Source organism: Homarus americanus, unplaced genomic scaffold, assembly GCF_018991925.1.
Source record: "Homarus americanus isolate GMGI-L3 unplaced genomic scaffold, GMGI_Hamer_2.0 scaffold59232, whole genome shotgun sequence".
Lineage (NCBI taxonomy): Eukaryota > Metazoa > Arthropoda > Malacostraca > Decapoda > Nephropidae > Homarus > Homarus americanus.
In genome coordinates, this window is record NW_024717214.1 from 795,853 (window position 1) to 814,513 (window position 18,661).

Sequence of the window (18,661 nt, forward strand, 5' to 3'; positions counted from 1 at the left end):
TCTGATCTTTAGTTGAGCATTTCCATATCATGGGTCGTTGCATAGCTCCTTCAGTTTGTACCTGTGCTCTTTGCGTTTTTTTTTAAAGGCGAATTGTCAGGTCGGAGGTTATGTAAACGTTACTATATTCTGTTACTCGCGTTTATTAAGTCTCTCCACATTTGTGGTGTTCTACTCGGCTACAAGTTAACCTAACCCAACCTATATTAATCCTAACCTAAATATGCTATAACATCAATGTACAATATCAATAAAATAAGTATCGACCACCCCAAGGTCGGTGGAATAGAAAATGAGCGATAACAACCAAGTTGAACCAACTGACGCCGGTAACCACAGATTGCTTTTACGTGACAGTTTTCGCACGATGTTTCATATCGTTACACATGCCAGGGTGGTCGATACTTTTTTGTTGACTGTACTTGTGAACAATGAAAGAAGTTTATCTGTTGTTGTTTTTTGCAAAGGTCAGGTTGATAATTAATTAAAGATCCACGACTTCAAGCCATTGGTGACTAGGTTGAACGATTCCCAGTCCTGAAGGGCTTAATCTATCCTAATTGCTAAATTTAGTTGTGATCCTTTTGTCGCGTTACCAAACCGTGTTTACTCGCTATACCAAAGGCATGTATCCTCTATTTCAAATCTTTATTCCAATACACCACACTGTGACCAAAAAAAAAAAACCTCCCAGCTTCCCTACAGCTCGGCCACTACTGTAAGCCAACATACCTTACCAGTTACCACCTGATATTATCTAACCTCAGTGAACCACCCATAAACGCTGCTCACTAATCATCAACACTACTGTAGACCACACGCAGGACAAAATACAATACACCCACCACAACATACAGTTACAGTTATAGAAAACGCGGAGTAATAAAGAGGCGAGAGGTAACATTGGTGTACTGTACTGGGGTGATTAAAGTGTTTATTGAGTAGGTGTTGACATAGGTGAGGTATATTGCTCTCATCTTGTGGTGACGCCTTACAGTTACACTCTTAGTCTCTCACGCTTGGGTACATTAGATTTCACATACAGTAGAAGATAAAATATAAAGGTAAAAAATAAGTAAAAGTAATTATACGCACACTCACGCCCACTCGTAGTATATATACGGTACAGTACATGATCCCATACAATTACATACTGTAAGGTGTACGTACACACACACGCACACACACATACACACATATTTACAAACACTCAAATTAATGGTCATCTGTGTTGAGATACTTTGATGAATCATTTTCAGTTGTTCTACACACATCCAAACTTTTCAACAACTTGCAAATCCTAGTAGGACTTATAAGAAGGGCGTTCCCTTGATGGTCCGTCCCTGAAATGCTCTTCAAAGGAGGGCCATCAGGATGATGCCTAGACTACGGCATCTCAGGTACCGAAGGAGATTAGAACGTCTGCAATTGCCTAGCTTATATTATAAGCGGGAAAGAGTTGATTTAATAGATTTTTAAAAACACATCAGAGGATAAGGTTGAAGAAGCCACAAGTTCAGAAAACTGCCCGAGCAAACTTTTGTGGAGTGAAGGTTGTGAATTCTGGAACAATCTGTCAGAGAGCATTGTGACGGCACCGAGTGTGAGCTAATTCAATATCAGACTTGACCAATACTGGCGCAGGTACAGATACATCCTGGATGCAGTACATGCCCAGTTCTTGCCAACAGTGCGTAACAGAGACGTTACCGACCGCCCCAAGAGCCTAACGAGCCGATCAGTGGTGAAAAGGGTAAAGTACAGTAATAAGATGCGTCACTCAGGCCCAGCCTTGTGGCGTAACTGTAATCAAAACGAAAGTGATACATCTTATTGAATGTAGAATCTTTGGTATAACAATGACCATGCTTCGTTTCACTGCCTAAAATAACTCCAGCTGGGATACCGTCACGTGTATTTATCCAATGAAGGTTACAGTACTTGTCGCGTCAACAGTGAGAACGTCACAGCCCAATTGCGTTTCCCTCGCACTACTGCCATAGAGTACAGTAGTGTAACGGTGACTCCCTCACAAGTCAACACGCACCTACACTGGTGGCCAGGTGGGCCTTGTTGCGTTCCCGCTGTCCTCGCCGTCACAACCACTGCCGTTACCTTGGGTCTTGGGTGTGTTTATTTTTTATGGAATCGAGGCATACGATGTTCAGCGGGGCGGAGATAAACATCACCAAACTGTTGTGACGCTGATCCCGTTTTCTGTTAATTGACTAATATACGGTATATTTATTTCTTGTAATATTACTTGGCATATCTAAGGGTCACAGTCACAGCCAGTATCACCGCAAAGAGTTCAGAGTTCAGTACGTAATGTCTGATTACATCATATTGAGGGTGACACCACGATCACATCCATTTTTTTTTTTAGCTTTTTCACTAACTTTGGTTCCACAAATCCAGCTTTTACTAAACATTACGAGGGACCTACCCAAGGAAAGATTTTGTCAGATCGTGTCCCAGTAAAATGAGACTATTGAGGCCAAGACTTGAAATTTTAAGAAAACATGTTGTATAATATAAATGGGATTTAGATAAGCTGAAAACATGGACAGGAATGGAATTTAAAATTGAAACCCAAAATGAATATGAACAGCGTAATTGCTAACCTAACCTACCTTAATTTTATTTAATTAGGTATACGTAGTTACGTCCTCTCAGTCTTTGGCCACATGAGGGCGTAGAGATACAAACATTAACCAATTGGCCCTCGTGCATCACCAGTAATCAAAAATGACGAGAAATTCATGCTCTATGTACCATTGTCAGTCTGGATTACAGTAGAGGTATATGTTTTTAGCTTGACTTTAGCAGGAATAAGCGCTACCCCGGTGTCTGCCCTGACGTTCTTTATTAGTAATGTTTGGGTCGAGTTCTATATGATTCTAATTACTTTCCTATGGATAGCGGTACATTTGCTTAACTCTATTACACATTTGATGAAATTAGCACAAACAGTGAACAATGTTGTCCCCCCGAGAGCATTTTGCTGTTGCTACTACAGTTACTGGTATGTTTTTGTCGGTCTGGGAGGAAAGGAAGATGACAGAATAGGTTAGGCTGAGTGACAGGACGCTTTTTGCCTTTGTTAAGCAGCATGTATTGCAAAGATCAAACGAAATAAACTAACACAGGAAACACAGTGAGAGCGGAAAACAAAATAGTAAAAATCCAAATGAAACTAATGAAATGGTGTAGATAATTAGATAGCTGGTATGGTGGCTCGAACGAAAATGTGTCTCGGAGGAACAGGTGGTGAAGGGAAACCAATACAGGAAAATTAATGGAAAAATAGTGAAACAGAAAAGAAATACAACTATAATGAAGAGAAGGGTAACGAAAGGTAATTTTATAAAGGGAACTGGTGTATTATAGAAAGTTTGAACGATATCAAGGAAAGTTGTGTAAATGGTGAAAAACAGAAATGGAGAGTTGAACAAATAGACTCCTACAGTTGAACATCAAGATTTGCTTTATATTAATGGACGTATCGTGGTAACAAAAGATACCTGAAAATGTACTTAAAGTGTGAAAGGGCGGAGAGTGGAAAGAGTGTGGGGAGTGAAAGAGTGTGGAGAGAGAGTGTGGGTAGTGAAAGAGCGGGGGGAGTGTGGGGAGTGAAAGGGCGAGGAGAGAGTGGGGAGTGAAAGGTGGAAGTAGGAGGGTGTGGGGGAGAGGCGTTGACCCACACAGCTGCCAGTAACGACTCTCGTGGTTTTATAACTGTGTCCGTCATCCTGCCAGAACAAGTGAGGAGGCTTGATAGCACATCATCACCTTAATTATCCCTCACAGTCGATTTGTTACGTGATCATCTTTAGCACATACGGAAGTGAACCGCCAGGGAGAACTCAACTTATGTTTTTAGTTAGTGTTCAAAGCTCATAATCGAAGGAAAATCATTATAAAAACCTAATAATATGTACAGTAGCTAAAACAACTAACTGTGCAGGAGAGTCGTTTTGGCTACTGCACAAAAGGACCCATTACTTATGTATAATTTCTCTATTGATGTTTCGGGATAAAATATACATCTTTATAGGGTTAGAAAAAACAGAACAGTAATCGGAATTAATAAACAAATATGATGAATTTTTCAGTTATTTTGTCAAGATGTTCACGCGTAACTGGGGATAACAGAACACACACACTTACGGTAGTTTGGGAGCAATTTCGCTGTAATTTTGTACCGTCAACTTTGTGGTGTAGCCCAAGTAAGCCATTGAAATGTGTGCTCATATTGCTAGATAGAAAGAAAAAGTTTATCGTCAGAAACTTTAATAATCTGGGCCTTTATCTCTAACACTTACACTCGATGGAAATAAAAATACAGAACTTTAGTAACTTCAACGCGTCAGTATATACCAAGCCACAAGAAGTACTCCCGTTACTGTATGTAGTATATGCTAGTCTCTTCCTCTTCCTCCTTCAGGCAGTACTTGTAAATGTACTCGTCACTCTGGGGTCATTGTCACTGGCTGGCTGCATATGCGAGAATTCACGGTAACTTGAACAAACGCGGTAAAATTATATGTCATCAGTCTCACGAGTGATGAAAAAGGTAGCGTCTTGTTTTTTGTTTTTTTTATCGTTATGACATTACCTGAGGACTTGGCGGAGACCATCACCGGCTGTTTACCTCCCTGGGTGATGTTGTGTTCCCCCACCTCTCCTGGCGCCCTGCTCCTGCTGGCCCTGGGGAAGGTAGTACTCCTGCTAGACCTGGGGGAGGTAATACTCCTGCTGGCCCTGGGGGAGGTAGTACTCCTGCTGGCCCTGAGGGAGGTAGTATTCCTGCTGGCCCTGAGGGAGGTAGTACTCCTGCTGGCCCTGGGGAAGGTAGTACTCCTGCTGGCACTGGGGAAGGTAGTATTCCTGCTGGCCCTGAGGGAGGCAGTACTCCTGCTGGCCCTGGGGAAGGTAGTACTCCTGCTGGCACTGGGGAAGGTAGTACCTGCTGGCCCTCAAGGGAGGTCATTACGTCCTGGACTGGTTCATAATATTTTTCTTGTACTCGTGTGTGTGTGTGTGTGTGTGTGGCATAGCCATGTGACGCTAACTATTAACTTGTCTATATTCAACTGTTTGTATTACTGATGTCCTCCTGACTGAGGCTCTTTTCATATTTCCTCATTTATCTTCTCCTCTTCCTCCTACTCCTCCTCCTCCTTCCTCTCTTCCTCCTCCCGGCTAACCAAAACATTTTACTGTGGTTTCAATGTAGCCCGTTAATGTAATTCCATCAAACAATGAAAATCTATTCAATTTCCTCGGTGTTGTCTTTTGTTATGTTAATTATACACACATTTATTCTTTTCCCATACATCTTAATTATTTGTTCCGCGTTGTATTTGTTTTTTTTTCCTCTCATACGAGTTTCTGCAGAAGAGTCGCGAGTTAAGAACCACTACATTGCTTGCTCGCTTCCTTGTATGCTTCACACATTCCACAGCGCTTATGTACTGATGGCTGGCTGATGTATGATGAGTGCTGATTGTCCCATCGAGAGAGAGGGGGGTTTCCGCTACCTCTCTCTGGTCTCTCATAACCACAGTCATGGTGATGGAGGGGTAGGTGTCAATGCTCCCCATTTTCTTCCCTTCCCCAGCTTGAAGTAGTAAAACAATAGTACGTGTGTGGAGAGATTAACGATACAATTAAGTGAATCAGAGAAACTCACCACTCTAGTAAAATCTTTGTTGAGTTCGTCGTTTTGCCAACTCATTTTCTACGCTTCCCGACATCGCTCCCAGGATTAAGTAATGTTCTTGTGGAACCTCCCTCCCATGCACACTCACGTCCACACATACACACTCAGGCCTGCCTCCAATCCCTACCTGTCTCATTTGTTTTTACTGTATATTCGCCTACTTCCCCGTCCTTCATCCTCTGTGTCTCTCACATCATAAAGAAAGACGTCCAGTGAGTCGAAAGTGTTGAGACGGACATTAAAACTTATACCCGAGCTGAAGAGTTTGAATTATAAAGACCGCTGAAAACGCTGAAGATTACATTAGCAATGTTCCCAGAATACTTGGATATATGATTCAGCCGCTGAAGATGATGCAAAAAAAAAGTACCCCCTTCTGCACAATATAATGGCAATACCAAAAGTCACACTTTTCAACTAAGACACATGAACAAACTAAATTTTTGCAAAACATTTCACTGAGTTTTTTGGACACTTAGCTGACTTTACTTGAGCAGATGATCGGGTCTCCTATCATGTCGGCCTTTGAGAGACAACTGGACAAGCCTTATATCCTAGGTTGATCAACGGGACACACGTTATAAAGTGAATTGCCCGCTCGCTATGGTACTGTATAACATTAAGGTAGTGTACAAGTTACTCGCCAGGTAAATTTAATTATTTTTTATATTCTCACAAACAGTCACAATCCCTTCCACATGTTCAAGCAAATTTCTGCAATGAAGAACCCTGAGATTAATCCTTGGGGTAACTATTTGCTCAGAACTCAACTTACTCAAGAGTTGTGTCGCTGTCCCCATCACTGTACAATAACTTAAGGATTCACCAGACTGATACCAGTGTTGGAAAGGAATACACTTCGCTGTAAACAAAACTACAGAAGACTCTGCTTTCGACAATTAATTACTTCTGTTTTACTTTTTTTTCGCAGTTGTGAGAATTCATTGCCTTCCACAGATTGTTAAGTACGACGTCTGATCATCCCTTACAGTCTTAACTATCTGATCACACTTACAGTACTGTACTTGGACCCACCTTCACTTATTTCCCACAGGGTAAAACTGTATATGGTCTTAGTAATATACAACACAATGTCTTTATCAACCAGCCAACCACTATCTTCTCTGTCTTCTCATATCTTCATTCGTTATGCTGTCATCTTTCATCAGCCTGAAAATGAGATCAAACAACACTAACTGTTTTCCGATATATTCTCCACGTCCCGAAACTCTTTGTTAAATAAGTTGATAAACATTTTGCACTTGTAAGGGAGAGTCGTGATGAAAGATATAAGTCTTTGGTTGTGATGAACTGAAGAGGCTCCAACCGATCCAACTGCTGCCACACCAACGGCAACACGCAACAGTAAACACCATCAGTCTGCGTTTGCCTCTCAAAGTGGTATGTTGCGAGACGCTCCTCCCGCCATCGAATGAACCCGAACTGCTGGCGGAACCCAAGGTAGTGATCTAAAGTTGCATTAAGTGAATATGTTTGGTTAAAATTCAGAAGTGTTTTCTTTATATTCTTAATCAATTCGAGGAAGATCCCGGCTAACACCAGCGCCTTCGTACAGGTGGAGTGGCTGTGGTGTTTACATCCTCGTGTCAATGTGCTAGTATTGCACCGTAAACGTGTATGGGGGGTCTCTGTGTTTATGTGTCCGTATTTCAGTTTTAATGTGTTATAATCTCAGAGTTTACGTGTACATATGGTAATGCCATCATGGCATGTTTGTTAAATTAATTGATTTACGTACAGTGAACAAGGAAGGACACAGTGGGTGAAAATAAATACCCAATTGTCGGTTATATTCCAGTATCATGATAAACTAGTCAAGATATGTTAACAATGATGATTTCACGTTATGCCCTTCCCTCTCTGTTTTTGTTGCTTATTTGCTACGGATATATCGGCCTCTGTGGACACCATGGATGGCACTCTTAAGTTGTTCCTGAGAATAATCGTCATTATTCCAGAGGTGCTATGGTAGTTACCCCAACCAGGTATAGCTCCATCTAGTGCCCAGATTTGCGTTACTTTGTGGGGGGGGGGGGGCGCGAATGGACCATTTCCAAATACCTGGGATGGGTTTAAAGTTCCCATCTCGTAACATTAAATGAAGAGGATGAAAGTGTATAGTTGCTAAACACTCTTTTTACATCCTCACATGTGATGTGTTGGTTCTACCCGAGTAAGGTATAAGCGACCTCTACACCCGATTGTTTATTCCCAATTATTTCTACTCCCTGTTAATTACTCTTCTGATAGTGAGAAGGTTAGGGATATTCATTCTCATTAATTTGGATCATCATGCAAAATTAGTGGGAAAGGGTGAAGAATGTGGTTTAAGAGTTAATACTGTAAAAACAAAAGTAATAGTTGTTTCCAAATTGGAAATTAATACTAGAATACAAATTATAGTAGGCAACAAGGAATTTAAACAAATGTAAAAGTTTGCATATTTGGGAAGTAACATTAGTTGTGATCGTAGATGTGTAAAAGAAATGATAACAAAAACAGGTCAAGCAAAAACAGCATTTAGTAATCTAAAAGAACCAATAAAAAGGGACATTAACTACAATTTGACAAAAGGGCTGCTGAAATGCTGTATATAGTCAGGACTGTTGTATGGGTCAGAAGCGTGGACACTAAAAAGACACCAGAAAGAGGTTAGGGGCCTTTGAAATGTGTAATAGGTGAAAGTTAAAAAAGTTACACTGACAGGAAAACAAATGAACTAATATGCCAAGGCTAAAAAAAAAGTCGGCATAAATACTTGAAATTTACAGAAATAGAAAATGAGATAGTTTGGTCATATAATTAGGGACGAGGGGATAATAACAAATATTAATGGGCAAAGTTGAGGGTAAGAGAGCCAAGGGAAAGTAGAGACTGGGATGGATAAATTAAATTAAAAACTGGGTTCCCGGAGAGATGGTAAAAACAGCTCGAAAACGTTTCCAGTGGAGGACTGTGGGCGCCAAACTTCAGGTGTGAGGACGGTACTTTAATTGATTGATTGGTGGTGATGGTGGTTGCTACATTGACTAACATCAAAACATTTGGTGAATTTTAGTAAAAAAAAAAGTCTTAACTCCTTGAGTACGATGGTTTATCCCTTTAATTACGACAGTCAACTCTAACCCCTTGAGTTTAATGGTTTTAATACATTGAGTACGACGGTTTAACCCCTTGAGTACGATGACTTAACAAGTTAAATGTCATCGTTTTCAAGAGGTTAAGCGTAGATCAGAGAACATGGACCATGCTATTAGAGTTGATGAAAAGATATATAGTACAACGGAGAAAACAGTGGTGGTGAGCGGTGCACCGCAAACACGCGCGTGTCGGCCACACCCCGCCATCCACACCAACACCCACGTAAACAACATTACGTTACCGGTTTGGTGCGTGAGAAGGTAACAGAGTGTGTGTGGCCAGTAACACCGCTAGATATGGGTCGACCATCATCTTCTCACCTGGTGACAGTGCCCACTACATCTCATACACCAATCATCGCATTAACGTTGTCAACATTGGTATAAAAAAAAAACATTGACCATAAATTCCCCAAAATGTACCACTAATAACTCGCAGCAGGAATTTTTCTATTATTTCTTGTTTTATTATCATGTATCTATTATTTTTTTTTATATATTATTGCAGTTGTTGAGTCGTGTAGGGGACAGCGTGAGACAGACTCCTCCGTTGTCTTGCACTTCCATCTTTCCTCTGAAGACGATGTAGGTTTCTCCTTGCAAGTAAAATTACTATGAATTCTTCTCTGGAGGAACTTACATTTTTGTATTTGTCATATTAGCAATTTTTTCTTACGGTATAGTGTTTGGGCTGGGTGAGTGTGTGTATAGCGTAATGGTATGATAAATGCACCACCTCCAATGCATCGGAGCACTTGCTCAAGGCAGCCACTTGACGTCAGATACTTCCTTATGTGCATTATGCCAACTTGGTTTCGGTTTCACTAAAGTTCATATATTAATATTTCACTAATATGTTTTATAATAATGCAATAAACTGACTCCACTATGGCCAAAAATGTGGTGTTAACTTACAAATGTTTGAAATCTTAAGCATAAAATGTGTTGCCGATGTAGCTTTTCCACTTTCACTGCCACCCAGTTTTAATACAGTAACACCTCCACCCTCAAGACAACTCCAGCTTCAGTATACCTCAACACGTAATACACACCCTTCTTGAATAAGTTTTGATTCGCGAGGTCATTTATTTTTAAGTGAGGGCTTTCGTGTGAAGTAAAAGTTCTACTTGACAAATTTATCATGACGTAGATAAAAGCCACATTAATTAAACATATGGGAAGAATATACCAAATAATGGTTTATGTTAGATTTACACAGATAGTCCGAGACAGAGTACAAGTGTCGTTATCTACGTATCTTTGTTATCAGATGGGTAAATATTGACGCGTGATCTATGAACCAAACACATATAGTCATACGGTATTTTTACTTCCTCTACACACACATACACAAACACACACACCTATTTAAAAACACATATACACGTAACAAAGATATGATCACTTACAAATATTTTACCACCGACTTTTACTTTCTTCATCAACACACAGATTCCTCCCACCATCTTCCTTCTACCATGAATTAACGGAACACTCCCCAGACTGCAACGTAATTTCTCGTTATTCATCCCAGTGTAGGAATCCGTGAATGTCGGTGTGGGAAATTTTATTGTGTTGGGAGGAAGGCTTCGTCAAGGTCCGGGACGCTCACTTCCGTCGTGCTTGACGTGTATAGCTCACATCTCTTAACATCTGTTCATAGACTTTATATTTTGTCTTGTTGATTAGGTTAATTTTCACCTAATTTCGTTATTGTTTTTTTGCCCTCGTGTTCATATCGTTGATATGTTCGTACACTGACCTAGTTGCCAGCTCAAATCTTTACTAACCACATGTTAACTTCCTCGCTTGTTGACCTCGATCACCATAGATTGCCTCAGTAAATCTGGGCAACAAAATATGTCCAAAAGTTATCAGAGCGGCACACTGGAGATGTCATCCTCACCTACTTTGGCTCTACTAAGAAAATAGTCCACTGCTCCTCCTTGCTCTAGTCCAAGGGATAATACTGGGTCGAGTGTTGGAGTCACGGATAATATACTGTACATATTTTAGACAAATATAGATAGCCAGGGCGACCAGCTGAGGAAGCGTCACGTTCAGTATATTGTAACCTTCACAGCTCCGCCTATCATCTTCCCCTCTCACCCTTTTGTCCTCAACGCCTCTACTTACTACACGATTCACATCCTTTACTGTCAATCCGTCACCATCTCCCATATGACGCCAACAACTAGACCAGCATCACTGAATATTACATGCCAGCCAGAAGAGTTAAATGAACCGGGCTTCCTAGAGGGCCCAAAGCGTCTGCACCTCACCATGGTACACACTCCCTCCACACACCGTTTAGGATCCCCAAAGGGTTCGAATGTTTAATTTTCATCATAACTCGTCATGTAAGAACGTAATTAACTGGCTGAGTTAAGCTAATCCACGATTGTATTGCGACTACTTTTCCTTGTGTTATGTTGCACTGAAACATTTCTGTATATGTTATGTTACAGTAAAACTTTCCTATATTATGCTTTACAGTACTCTAAGGCCAGATACTGCGATACAGCCACACCTATCTTTCACCTTTGAATTATCACGATCATGATACTTAATATAAAATACAGCGAAACGTCGTTCTGGCCTCATAACAAGTGCAAAATCACTTCAATATTTGGGGCTTTGAAACCGGACTGGAATTCCTTAGGTCTGGAACCCATTGGTATTAGAGCCCATGAGGACTGGAACCCGTTGGTATTGGGATCTATTTGAACTGAAATTCATTAGAATTGGACTCATTATGACTTTAACCCATTAACATTAGTACTCATTAGGACTGGAACCCATTAACATTGGTATTCATTAGAACTGGAACATATTGTAACCGGGTTTTAATCTTAATAGTGAGGTTAGGTTGGGGTTTATTAGATCGGATCTGACCTCTGACTTATAAACATTACAAAAACATGAATTGTAGGTTCGGACTCATGATAATTGATTCGCTTAATTTTGACCCTTAACCTTACCTGACTCACTCGGGTGGGTGTCACAACAGCGTCGAAATTGGTCTGAAACGGTTTGGTAGCCCAGAGAGTTTGTTTTAATCCAGTTAGAGGTAAAAATAACGGGGGGACCCTTGAGAGTCTGAGGCTCCGAGCCCTAGAGGAACAACGTTTCTCTGATGTGTATTTGTGTGTGTGACTGTGTATGCGTGTGCGTGTGTGTGTGTGTTTGTGTAGCGGCCGTCGGACAACCCTATTGACACTTCACTAGTTCCACACAACCATACAGTACTATATACCGCACGTCTCTTACCCTCGTATCAAGAAACATCGCCACCACTGGGAGAAGCCGGTCAGCCTTTCGTCTTGGTGTAGCTTCTGTTCTATAAGAATCATTACGAATTTAAGGTGCATTCTAGGCGCTGTCCGGTGGTTGTGTTGGCACTATTTTCATGATATTAAGGAAGGGAGATGAGGGTCTCGGCCAAGTGCTATATGTGACTCAACGTCAGCTTAAGGGAGAGAGAGAGAAGGCCAAGATCAGATAGTGCAGTAAAACTAAAAATCTCGTTCATATTAATTAGAATCAACTTATCGCTGGTCAGCGCCGAGTGACTCTCACTTTATAATAAGAGTAAGGAAGAGTTGGGATGGATTGTTAAACAACGAGAATAAGAGTTTTAAAAATTTCCTGAACATTTTAATTCATATAATGTTCCTCCTACTCCAGGGCTTCCCAAACTAGCGTTCATGACTTTATGTGGGATCGTGAAGCTCATTTACGTGGTCCCCAGTCGTCTTCCAGACAGGATTAAAGTCAGGTAATTAAAATAGAATTACTTGGCCAATAGATGTTATAGTTACGTCAGTTGTCGCCACCCCCACCACTTAAAACACGAAGGGAATGACTAATGAAATACTTGAAAATTGACCAGAAAGCAATAAGGCTCAACATTGCTTGCTGCATTTGTAAAAGGACATAACTATGTACTAATAACTGTGTGATACAGGAGATACGTGTAAGGTTAGGTTAGATGTAATTAGGATAGGTTTGGTTATGTTAGGTCAGCGCCAGGCGGAGAGAGGGAGGAGCACATGGCGTCAGATAAAGGGTGATTTTTATTTTGCCACTAACAGCGGCTAGTTTATTGTGCACCCCATACTCATCCTGTGAGTGGTAGCGTAAAAGGATTACAGAGTAGGGTTCACAAAGGGTCAGTATAACTAAGCCCCGTGGTGAGGATATTATGGCATTGCATGTAGTGTGTTTCAAATAAATTCTTTGTTTAGTTCTGCACATAAAGGGTAACTTATTCGCAACTGCGTGAATACAGGAGTGTGAGGCAATATGTCTGGCCGCACACTTTGTTATTCATATTTGCGTGAGAGGTATTCAAGCACATTGTGTGTTTGGTTCTATACATGGGAAATGATAAAGCTACTTAGTGCAAAAAAGTGGATTCAATCTTAAGATGTCAGCTACCTTGCCATTACAGATAGTGTTGTACCATTTCTCACAATGTGGTTAAGGGTGAGCAGGCGCTACGAGTGTTACTTAATTATGAGCCTCTTAATTGCACTCCCCAGGTATGTAATGCGTTCATTAGTATGTGACACGTTAAGTTATGACAATCTTTGTTACAGTGAAGCGTTTATGGTTAGATACTGTTTTCCTTTTGTGGTAATGGTGTACAAGTATGGCGATCAGTCATTGAATTTTTTTAATGTCTACTGATACATTTATAAATCCCTGGTTATGTGGGAATTAACACTCAGCTGTGACTGTTGCTTGGTGATTCTCGTGTATAGGTGGATAACATTGATGAAGCTCTGTTTGACCTATGCTTGGGGTCATATAAAACAGTGGTAAACAGTAGGACAATTCGATCACGAACAGCCGACAAAACCGTTAAAAGCTAAGTGTGGTGGAGGGAGTGTGTACCGTGATGGGGTACAGGTGTTAGGCGTGGTGGAGGGAGCGTGTGCCGTGGTGAGGAATCTAGGTAAATTGCTCGAAATCAATTGCTCGAAAAATAATTTCTCGAACTATCAATTGCTCGAAATAATTTCTCGAACTCGACAGTAAATTGTTCGAAATCAATTATTTAACGGTTGAATACTGAAGCAGTTCGAAGCACCACGTCAGTTGAGCACTGCGCCTGCGCCGTCTAACGACACGTCAACGTAGCAGGTTATATGAGGAGCCTCAACACTTTCTCTCTGGGCTGACTTACCACACGGTGGCAGGGCTACTCTCTGTACGTGTGGTTCTCCCTTTCTTCCCATAGCAACCATATTCATTGTCATTAGACTTGCCTTACAGCCTTCCCTTAATTGTTAATACTCGTCACTGGATTGTCTATTGTTGATATTGTACATTTTCTGGATTTAACATTAATATAACACCAAAAAAACCTCAATTGTTTCCATTAACCTACAATACTACTATTCGAGCAATCTGCCTTTCGGGCAATTGATTTCGAGAAATTTACCGGATACACCGTGGTGAGGTACAGGTGCTATGCGTGGTGGAGGGAGTGTGTACCGTGATGGGGTACAGGTGCTATGCGTGGTGGAGGGAGTGTGTACCGGGGTGGGGTACAGGTGCTAGGTGTGGTGGAGTGAGTGAGTGAGTGTGTACCGTGATGGGGTACAGGTGCTAGGCGTGGTGGAGGGAGCGTGTGCCGTGGTGAGGTACAGGTGCTAGGTGTGGTGGAGTGAGTGTGTACCGTGATGGGGTACAGGTGCTAGGCGTGGTGGAGGGAGTGTGTACCGGGGTTGGGTACATACGTCAGGAGCAATGGCGCACCTGACTAAACATTCAATGTGTGTGTTCGTAAAACAACTCGTATACAAGTGTTGTTTTACCAGGAGGCAGGTCGTGATGTATTACCTGCACGGCACTGAGCACGTCTTTTATATACTATTTTGGTTTATAGTGTACGTAATTACTACCAACACCTGTCCTATAGAGTAGTACTCAGGGGGCCTCCAGCTGACTCACTCGATGAATCTTCACACCTTCCATTTTTACTCTCCCCAACACCTGAGGCTAATATCGTTTGACTCGCCATCCTTCCCACTTCTCCTTTCGTTTTCATGATACTCTTTCTCACAGTTATTCTCACTGTATACAATAAACTATTTTGAAAGGTTCTCCCTGAGTAGAATGTTCACTTACTTTCAATTTAATATCTTAAAAGCTGTTTGTTTATTTTCTCTTGTTATAGACAGTGTGGTTAGGGTCAGGTCGGCCACTTCTTGCCGAACATGTTTCTATAGTGATCCCAACAAGCTGTTCCTCCCTCATCCGCTCGTATACAACACTCACACATATTCTCTTGTGTCCACCCTACCCTATCACCTTCACTTCCATCAACAGTCACAACACTTCCGCCTGGGAGAGTGGTGCTGGTGAAAGCTACCGGGAGAACACCTCATATAAAAGAATGTTAATAGAGTCTGACAATGCCATTTTTTGTATCTTTGTTGTAGATATTAAGACCATGTGAACGATACTTAACACGGGTAGATGAACAACCTATACATGCAACAAAAGCACAATGATACAATTTAACTAACTTTAAATACTCAAAAGAATCTGTGTTTTACTAATGAAATTAATATCCTATATGATTCATTTATTTGTTTCAGGATGCACTTCTTTGTATTCTCTTAACAATCTCATTTTAGGCTGGTAATGAAACTCAGGTGACACGCCTGGGGTAGCTTACAGCACATTCCTTGATTGTGTGACCTTGTTTTGAGTGCTGTATATGGTTGAGGTATGATAATTGTTCTTTCTTTCTTATTTATGAAGGTGTAAGCTAAGGCAGAGAAACCACCAGCAGACATCTACTCCACCTACGCCTTTGCCCATTGTGACTGAGTGGCTACCTGCGCCCTAGACGTTCTACATATACGCTACACGTACGGTACTGTAGAGGCTGACGACATCACAACTGAACCCAAACACCAGCGCGTGTAGTCTCCGCCACAGTGCACTGTAACACTCCTACGAGGCAAAAATGGCTCTGAAAGGCAAAAACATGAGACTGATTTATATGAAGGTAAGATTTATGTCAACTTCATCGTGTTCATTCACATAGCGTGCCACCTTAGATATATTAACCTGATATAAATATTTAGTTACAATCGAGTACTTATGGATGTGAATTTTGATGTTCTAGAAGAAATGAAATACAGTTGCTTGAAACTGACTTTATTTCACAGTGCTACTTTTTTTAAATTGTTCCGTATTAAGACCCGCTTACTGTTGGTCATGACGAATACTCTGAAGAGAGAGAGAAAGACCTGATAATAGATAGGGGGAAGGGCGGCAGGGATAGAGGGGGGGGGGATCACAACACTTTCTGGTAGATTGTGCCAAGAGTTCACAACTCTCACTCCGAAAAAGTTTGCCCTCACAGTTTTCTGGACTTGCGGCTTCAATCTTGAGCTGTGACCCCTTGTTGGACGAGCGTCCGCCAGCTCCAAGTAAGGACACTCGACTGAGTAGTGCCCCCTGAGATGTTTATACACCTCAATTAGGTCCCCCCTTGCCGGTAGAATTGGAGACCAATTAACACCAGCTATATCCTCAAAACCGTTTCTATATTTGGAAATGCTGATTGTAAGCCATCGCTTTCCTTTACAGTTCTGTAATAAAACGACTCACTGGGCTCATCCGTGGCTTTTGCATACAACTTTACCAGAGACGAGAATTGAATCATTTCATTGGAGATGTTTTCATCAATATCTTTTCCATAAGTTTGCAGAAGGTTTTCTGAAGCTGAATGAATGGCATCACCTGACATGGTTTCCAGATTGCTTAAAAAGCCGAAGCGATCCTTCACCAACGTGTATGTAGAAATCCTTTCGTTTAGGGATACCACTGGGTGATCAATGACTGTGAGGAAGCATTTTGTTCGAAAATTGTCTCTTGGACTGAGATCCACTTCACTTGAACGTCCATAATCCAGTGGAGCCAGCTGTATGTTTGATCGCCTCTGACGACCTGATTGGACAAACTCAGTGCTCCCTGCCAGATCTTTTGCTTTTTCCTCATAGGCATCAAAACTGTTTCGCTTTCTTTCAACGAAAGATTTCAAGGAAACCAGCGAATTTACTGCTGATTGAAGAATTAGTTTTGGATCTTGAAAAAGTTTGTGTGGTGTTGTGTTCGTTTATTTATACAGTCTTTTTATTATTCTATTATAATCTGTGTTAAATAAGTTAAATCAGTTCACCAAACATGAATAGTAGGAAATATTTGTGGCGGCCTGGTGGAGTTACGGTAATTGGTGCACAGCGAGTGTTAGGCAATCTGTTTCACTTGTTTATCGCTCTGTGGCAAAAGTTTTTAAATCTTTTTTTTTTTATTACAATGTTGTGGGGGGGGCCCCTAGATGTGGGGAGGGCCCTAGATGTGGGGGCCCTGGGCGTGAGCCCGGTACGCCCTCCCCATAATCCGGGCCTCGGCAACACTGGGGCAGGTTCAGGTACAATCAGGAGCCGGTACATGCCCAGTACTTGCCAACAGTGCGTAACAGAGACGTGACCGATCGCCCAAGCGGCTAACGAGCCGATCATTTGGTGAAGAGGATAAAATAAAGAGAAAAGTAAGAGACGTGACCGATCGTCCTAGCGGCTAACGAGCCGATCAGTGGTGAAGAGGATAACACAAAACATGTCCAGTTTGATTATTTTCAGCTTCAGTCCTTCGTGCCAGACTTTATCAAATGCTTTTGATACATTACTTAGAATTATATTGCATTGATCTCTTTTGCTTGCAGCATTTGCAATTGATTCGTATATTAGTGCTATTGCTGTGTTGGTTCCTCAATAACCCGAGACTATTTGTTTTCTTGGTCTAGATGATTTCTAAGTCTGTGATTGACTATTTTTTTTCCAATATTTTACCGGGTGTTTCGAGTAGTGAAGTAGATCTGTAGTTCTCTGCTTGGGTAGGGTTCTTCGATGCCTTGTGCATGGACCTTTGAGGAGTACCTGGCTACGCAGGCTTTTGCGCTAAATAACCAGGGTTCCTGACTCCGCAAGCTCTTCCGTGTTTGTATACCAAACACTATATAGTCTTTTTATACATATATTGTAAAGGTATTTGTACATTGTAAATTGTATATCTACAAGCTGAACTATATACCTGCAGTATATATAATTTTTATTTTTTCAACATGGCCTCCGGCCTCCCCCAATAGCCACACCTTCGCCGCCACTTCATTACCTTAAAATTAACTATCCTAATACATAAGTAGCTACCCTAGCTGTGTAGAATTAGTTGAGCCGCAGATCTATGCGGCATTCAGTGACTGTTGCCTCAAAGTCAATATCTGCGACTGTTGCCTCAAAGTCAATATCTGCGACTGCTGTCAGCTTTGGGGCCGATGCTCTCGTTCCCCTGAGGCAAAGCTGAACAAATTAAAAACCTGTAAAACGATTTTACTGCATAAAATAGGTATATAGATGTTTAAAATATCTATCTGTCTGTCTATGTTTAGTAGGACCAACTTGATTATATCAACATCTTTAAAAACACCTTTCTCACATGTGTCCCGGGCCGTGGACTGAACCCAGAACACACCCCAAGGTACACGCCTAACACAACACCCACCACTTGTCCGATGGTTTGTTTGAGACTTTGTTTACTTTAATACTCTTGCTCTCATCCTTTTAAATTACCCTTAACTTCAGATTTTAATGAAATTATTGCTAATTTAAGTTATAACCCACTTCAGTGTAACTATAGTTTAAAGGACACATAGGTTACTACATTAATTATAATTCAGTTATTGTATCAA

General features: G+C 41.2%; 1 protein-coding gene across 1 annotated transcript in view; it reads left to right on the top strand.

Annotated features, from left to right (window-relative positions):
• The first annotated feature begins 7,109 nt into the window (after window positions 1-7,109).
• Window positions 7,110-18,661, top strand: part of LOC121858843 (polypeptide N-acetylgalactosaminyltransferase 11-like) — a 31,916-nt gene continuing 20,364 nt past the window's right edge. Inside the window, exons 1-2 of the mRNA XM_042355498.1 lie at window positions 7,110-7,186; window positions 15,664-15,913. Of these exons, the coding sequence (XP_042211432.1) occupies window positions 15,872-15,913 (42 nt within the window). The 5' untranslated portion in view covers window positions 7,110-7,186; window positions 15,664-15,871. The remainder of the gene's footprint in view (window positions 7,187-15,663; window positions 15,914-18,661) is intronic.